Here is a 7,259-nt window from a genome sequence, read left to right on the forward strand (position 1 = left end):
GTGGGCTTTTTGATCATCTCCCCCTGAAGGGGGAGGGGCAGTCTTACCAGGCCACAGAGTAAGACAATGCAGCCAGTCCTGATGAGACCTGTAAGCTAGAGTCAGATGGAAGGAGAGGAGGACCTCCCCTATCAATGGACTGGGGGAAGGGTCATGGGAGGAGAAGAGGAAGGGGCCTACAGCTGGGATACAAAGTGAATAAATTGTAATAAATTTTAAAAATAAATGTGAAAAAACATCTAATATTGCTAATGGACACAGGCATGGAGAGTGTGGTGGTTTCAATGAGAGTGGCCATGCAGGCTCATAGATTTGGTCACCAGGGAGTGGCACTATTTTAAAGGATTAGGAGGTGTGGCCTTGTTGGAGGAAGTGTGTTTCTGGTGGTTGGCTTTGAGGATTCAAATGCCCATGTGACTGTTCGCATCCCTCTCTTTCTCTCTTTCTCTCTCTCTGTGTGTGTGTGTGTTTAAATGTTATTTTCCAGCAATAGTGTGGCATATTATTAATACATGATTCAATACACGGAGCACACTGGCCAGGATCAAACCCTAGTCTTGCCCCATGGCCATCTGCTGAAACTCCCAGCCCCCGCATTTAGCTCACTTGTCAAGCAGAAATAAATACATTGCCCTGGTATGGTGGGGAAGGTAAAGTAAGCTCTGCATGAGAAAGCCATCACTAGTTGTTTCTGCTGAACACACTCAGGAGGAAGAGGAAGAGGGAGTTGACCTTACAAAGGGGTACTCCAGAAGGCATAGGGAGGCCTCATTACAATATCCACGCTCGGGACCAGGGACAGAGAGAGTTGGCTGATGGAAGGATGAATCTTGCTTATCTAGCAAAAAAAAAAAAATCCTCTCATACAGTGGGTTGGTTCAGTGGGGAGGTCTGGGACCACTTTCTTCCCTTGGTCTGACACCATCCAGTATCCTTTGCCCAGAACTCACATTTCCACTCCTGTCCCTAACCTGTGTAGGGATGTTGATACTGTTTATTCAGGCAGGATCTCCCTGTGTAGACTAAGCTGGACTCATTTTGTAACCCAGCCCACTCTCAAACTCACAGTAATCCTCCTGCCTCAGCCTCCTAAGCATTAAGATTACAGGTGTACACCACCACACCCATCTAGAAAAGTATAGCACATGCTACTCTCAAACCCTTGACCCTCCAACCCCATTGTCTTAAGCAAATTGCCTACTGACAATGCACCACCACAACAGAACCTACCCTGCCTTAACACACACACAGAAGAGGAGGAGGAGGAGGAGGAGGAGGAGGAGGAGGAGGAAGAAGAAGAAGAAGGAGAAGAATTAGAAGAAGGAGAAGAAGGAGAAGGAGGAGGAGGAGGAGGAGGAGGAGGAGAAGGAGAAGGAGAAGAAGAAGAAGAAGAAGAAGAAGAAGAAGAAGAAGAAGAAGAAGAAGAAGAAGAAGAAGAAGAAGAAGAAGAAGAAGAAGAAACAGTTCAAACGATTCTTCTCAGGAGCCTGTTCTGACCCACAGATGAAGTTTCCCAGCAAGTTTCTGCAGCAAGTGCCCCTTGAAGGCCTCCAACCCCGTGTTTTTTGAGTCTGTTGTTTATTTAATATGTACCATTAGATCCCCAGGACCTAGCACAGTGCCTGGAGCACAGAATGCTCTAAACAAGTAATGTGCTGCGAATGAATCCCAAGTGTTTTAAGAAAGTGATTTCACTCTCAGTGTATTGAAAAGTAAATTGAGTGAGAGGCATGAATTAGAACAAACTATAATGACTCACATATGAAAATGCATAATAAAACCCGTCACACTTTACACTAACTTTAAAGGCTAATAAAAATAAAAATTTGCATATGCCAGAAAACCTGCAGTCCAATGCATTTCTCTCATAAAAACTGCAATGGAAATTTTTTCCTGATAATTTATGTTTTACTTGTTCCTGTTATTTTTTTCAGTAGTGTTATTCTAAAGCTATACTTTATTGTTTAATATACCAATTAATTCAGTTCAACAATCTATTATTTTCTGGTTTTTCTAGTACAGCTTTCCAATACATAATTATTTTTAAATAATGTAAGCTAAAATGTAATGAAATGAACATTACAAGCTGTAGCCACAAAAAAAAAAAAGAGAAGGAAAATAAACAGAAAATAAGGAGGTCAGGGAAGGATCAATAGACCCGACACTGTTGTATGCGGGCTTGTCTGGGGAAACATTATAAAGCTCTGAACTACTACAGACATACACGGAGTCTCAAAGAGCTGGAGTTCTTCCCCGGGAAAGAGTTCAGCAGAGATCTCCAGTGCCAGCCCCTTCCCTGCCCCCACTTCCAGGCTTATGCAGAGCTGGTGTTTGCCTTGCAGGTGGACCCCCTGCTGCCAGCGGCTCCATTCCCGGGGATTCCCCAAGGGCCTGGGTTTCTATTTTCTAGCAGAAGAAATTAAGAGACCTGCAGTCGTGTGTCCTGGACAGATACGAACAACCAGCACGGTCACATTAGCAGTAATCTCCACAAAATGGAATGGTTCCTGATGGAATGGTTCCCCGGGGTCATCTGTAGTCCATCCACTATCTAACCATTTTGTTGTCAGGGACCTTGAGTTCTATAATGGATAAAGACTTATTCAAGATCACGCTGCCTTGTAAGAATTCAACTGGACAGGTGGCCATATTGCTAATGCCCAACCTTCTGGACAGGTAAGCTTGAGAAGACCAGACACTCAGGTTTACTGAATAGTTGTCACCCTTGGAAACTCCTTACCCATGACTAAGACATCCATTCCCACAGACAGCACAAAGGTTGCTCTGGACAGACCACAGCTGAACTCTCCTATCATTTCCCAGAGTCCCAAAGCTGCCTTGCCCAGCCTCTGGGGCAGCACGCATGCAGTGGTGCTCGGAGCTCTCTAAGAGCAACTGGACCAGCAAGAGCCAATGCTGAAACTCCATCGCTGTGTTTCTATCGGCCCTGCTGTCTCCTTTACCCTCATGGGTGCTGTACCCACAGCACTCTGCAGAGAACTTCCCACTCTCACAGCTCTGCCGCAGAGTCTGTTGCCAAGGAAACCTCGCTGAAGGAGATACAGCCAGAGACAGAAAGTGAGTAAGAGCTAAGAGCTGAGAAGATGTTTCTACCTGAATACTGGCTAAGTATCATGTCAGTGCTTGCTGGGGCACATTCCCCAGAGGGGGAAAAAAAGATGCATCCACATGGCCTTTTTTTCCAAAAAGAGATTGGTCTGAATGGAAGTCTCCTTTCTGATAGAGAGGAGAACACTACTGCTTTCCCTCAAGAGCACTGGTGTCTGTGACTATCGCTGGGCTACCTGGGCTAGCTACTGCTGAGACTTAGCATGGTCACCAGGGTATGCCGATGCTGTTCAGGGCATCCACAGACATGAGCTCTGTTATTGCTTCTCTCACCCTGTGAGTCAGGAATGGGCTGTCCCCATCTGCAAAGGAGGAAGCTGAGCCATAGTGATGGTGATCACCTTTTCCAAGGTTAGGAAGCCAGCTCCTCTTGGAGCCACCGACTCCACAGCCCTGGTTAGGCAGTGGCCTGCACTCCTGCCTTCCCTCTGAGTCTGGAGGGTTTTGTGGGAGCTAATCAAAGGATCTCGAGAGTGTTGCCCATACCTTCCTGGAGCTGGAAAAGCCCGGCTGTGCTCTTGACTCGCCTCACTCTCCTTTTTAAAGGAAACCATGTGTACACTCCCTTTGCCAAAGTTAAAGCGGAACCCAAGTTTCGACAGCACCGACTTTCACAGTTGGGCAGAAGGATTAACCTCGTCTGCCCAGTGCCTGTTTGTGTCTGTTTCCGGAGCACACACAGGGGGCTGTCATAAGAAATGACATCATCTCATGCGCTGTACCTGCACAGAAGGCAGGGCCTTCAGCCAGGGGGCCCAAGACCCTCAGAGTCCAGACTTGGGAGGTTCCCATCTGTTCCACTATCCTACCCCACAGCACAAGTCCCTCTTACTTTCTGCCTCTGCTGCAGGGACCCTGACAGCTCCGGCACTGAACATGGATGACCCTGCTCCTTCTTGCTAGCAACAGCCACAGAGGAAGCCAGGTGTGCTCACCCACCCTCACCCCCCTTGGGGAGAGGGCAGCTCTGGTGGTATGCACTTCACCCCTCTGCCAAGCGCATAGAGAGTGAGAGCCCAGCCAGCCCCTTACAAGGACAAACAGACTCACAGCACATGTGTGCACAGAGTCACACACAGGCTACACCAAGTAAGGAAAACCGCTCTCCCACCCCTCCGGGAAGATGTCCAAAAAGATAAGGCCCCTTCAAGCCCCCAGAGACAGACACGAAGAGGCTGCACTTACCGGCCTCCCTCCTGGGGAAGATGGTCCTGGGTAAACTCATGAGCAGGGTGTAGAAGGACCAAGTGACAGTCTCTTAGAAACCACGCACGAGAGGCACGGGAATCCACAGTTTCTCGGGCTGGGAGTCTTTGAATGGGAGTTACAACTACAAAGTGACTCTCTCCTTAGAACTGTTTTTCCTCTGCAGGGAGGGAGGAAGGGAAAAAAAAAATCCCTTTCCCACTGCCAGAAAATCTTTAACGTTTCACAACGGTCGCTTCCAATTCCGGCCTCCGTGCAAAGCGGGTGAGTATTTCACTGGACTGGAGGGAGCCGTCAGATCCTATGCCTCTTCCCGGACCACAGACAGAAATGCAAAAACCTCAGCCTTTCCCGTGGGCTCAGAGAACGCTGTGAGAGGGCAGAACCCGAAAAGGTCCGACATGTGGAAAATGTGCCCCACCGCTGGGGCCACCGAATCACTCCTGTCTCTGTGCCCGCCCCTAATGTTTCCAGAGAGTTCTGCTGTGTTTATGTACTTGCACGGGACAAACACAACACCCCAAATCTCAGCCCCACGTTACAGTGATTCATTTTCTCCCTCACACACAAACACAGCGCCTGTTCAAATCCAAATGGGAAACGCCTTTCATAAAGTGTGCACAGGGCCTGGGCAGAGCGGCTGGTGCTGAATGCAGCCTGTGTCCCCAGAAGGGCAGAGGGGCTCTGGGGAAGGTGGAGGCTGACTTTAATCAAGACAAACAGAAGGCACCAGGCTCCTGCCCCATGTCTGGAAAAGAAGGGATCAAAGAACAGGGGTTTCAGCGCACTGTTAAATGTCGTCAGCCTCCTCTGCCCAATTTCCCCCGCTTGCCTTCTTATAGTGGGTAGTATTTTTGGACTTGGACATGATGTACTGTTATTTTAAGTGGCCAATTTGACTGCTGGCTTAAGCAGATCCTTGGATTTCTTCACTAAAAAGACAAAAAGGATACACAGGAAGTAGGCAAACAGAACTGAAAGTGGGGAAGGTCAAAATTGACTCTTAGCATCAAAAGGAACAAAGTGAGAAAGACCCTGGGCACAGTTCTGGTGGTTCTGTCAAGAGACCTGGGTCTTCCTGGAGTCGGCTCCTACAGTGACTGAGCCCTTAGAACCCCCCATCGCTCTTCTCGCGTGTTTTCCAGGCCGTAGTGACACACCTCCTCAGATCAAGGCTTCTTAAACTTTTTCTTCTGAAGATACCTTTCATCCAAGAAATGTTTACATGTCCTTGGGTACGTAAATAGATATTTAAAACAGACAGTCAAATCAAACGTTTATCAATAAACAACGAAGGTTATGTTAAGGCAATTCTTTGGGGTATCTAGCATTTTACTGTTTATTAAAGAAGAAAGCAATTCTGCACACTAATGAAAAGGATGTGATTCTTGTTTTCACATAAAGAGTTAAATCTTGGATGAGTGTTGGATGCTGCAGAATGTAAAGCATCTTCAATGCCTTTGAGTTTGTCGGTATTTTGGATTTGGGGAGCATAGGTACTTAGAACTCTGCTTAGCATAAATACGTAGCTGGAGTAGGTTTGGGCTCTTTCAGAAATGGCTCTAAATTCTGTCCCAATCCTAAAATAAAATACCATGTAATAAATTTTTTATAAAACTCAAACTGCAATTTAATTAATTCACTGAGAGTTTTATACAATGTACTTTGATTGTGTTCGCCTCTTCCCCCCCCCCCCCGAACCTCCTCTCAGATTCACTGTTCCCTCTCCTTCCCCTTCTCCAATTTTGCTACCTATTTTTTTTCTCTCATTTTTTAAAAAAACCCGTTTGTGGCCAATTTGTGCTAACCATATGCCTTTGGGTGCTTGAGTGGATACTCAGGATCCAGTGGATACTGGATCACGGTTGATACCATCCTCTCTCTTCCAGAAGCTGTCAATTGCCAGTAGCTTCTTAGCTAGGGATGGACTGTCCCCTGTCCATGTTGTCACTTTGCCTGGCTTGATATTGCACAAGTCTTGCGCATTCGGTCACAATCTCTGTGAGTTCATGGGTGCAGCTGCCCTGTTGTATCCAGAAAACACTCTTTCCATGCAGTCGCTCACCAGCTCTGACTCTTCCTGTCCTTCCACCTTCTTTCCACACTGTTCCTTGAGCTTTCAGAGGAGAGGGTGATGTGGATGTCACACTTAAGGTTGAACACTCCACAGTCTCATTCTCATCACCTTGACAAGAGTGTGTATCCGAGCAGTAATGCGGGTTACCAGAAAGTCCCCTGCTATCAGCATATGAGGTCAGAAGAGCACTCAGAGAGTCACCCTGACTGAGGTTGGGGACCTAGCATGGCGCTTTCTGTCGGCTCTACTCTATGCTGATGAAGTAGTGAACGTCCCAGGTGCTGCTGGCATTTCCATGGTCTCCAACTGCAGGGCCCTGGAAACAGGCTAAATAAACAAGAAAGACATGATGGCATTTACAGTCACAGGAAGCGGTCTATGAGATTGTGCTAAGTGAGTGAGAGTTTACAAAACACGGTGTATTGTTCATCCACCTACATGACACAAAATTAAATTTGGAGGAGTAAAAAGGAGTTGCTTTTTGTGTTCATGAATACTCCTTTGTACATCCTATGGCCCATTACAGTAACCCCACAATCCAGGATGAAGCCGTCCTTTTAATCCATGCCAAACAAATTAATTAAACGCTTTGTTCAGGACTGGGAGGCGTATGTTGCTCAACGATGGAGCTCCCACTTCCCTCTCACTCCCATTGCCCATTTCCTGGATTTCTGTTTCCCCCCACCCCCGGCATTAGAAAAGCACAAATGACACAAGGGCCTACAAGGCACTGTTCATTGTCCACAAAGGTCTGTGCAGCAAGTGACCTGCTCTGTCCTCCAGGCTCTGTCCTCAGAAGATGTCAGCATTGATATCCCATCCCTTAGCCACCTTCCACTCATTCTTA

General features: G+C 47.2%; 1 protein-coding gene across 2 annotated transcripts in view; it reads right to left on the reverse strand.

The window, feature by feature from the left end:
- Il16 (interleukin 16) overlaps window positions 1-4,670 on the reverse strand; it is an 89,161-nt gene extending 84,491 nt beyond the window's left edge. Inside the window, exon 1 of one of the 2 annotated variants that reach the window (XM_060367467.1) lies at window positions 4,315-4,670. In XM_060367467.1, the coding sequence (XP_060223450.1) occupies window positions 4,315-4,354 (40 nt within the window). In that variant the 5' untranslated portion in view covers window positions 4,355-4,670. The remainder of the gene's footprint in view (window positions 1-4,314) is intronic. The other variant, XM_060367468.1, reaches the window with a different exon arrangement.
- Between the last annotated feature and the right edge of the window lie 2,589 nt (window positions 4,671-7,259).

This window comes from Meriones unguiculatus, chromosome 14, assembly GCF_030254825.1.
Source record: "Meriones unguiculatus strain TT.TT164.6M chromosome 14, Bangor_MerUng_6.1, whole genome shotgun sequence".
Taxonomy (NCBI): Eukaryota; Metazoa; Chordata; class Mammalia; order Rodentia; family Muridae; genus Meriones; species Meriones unguiculatus.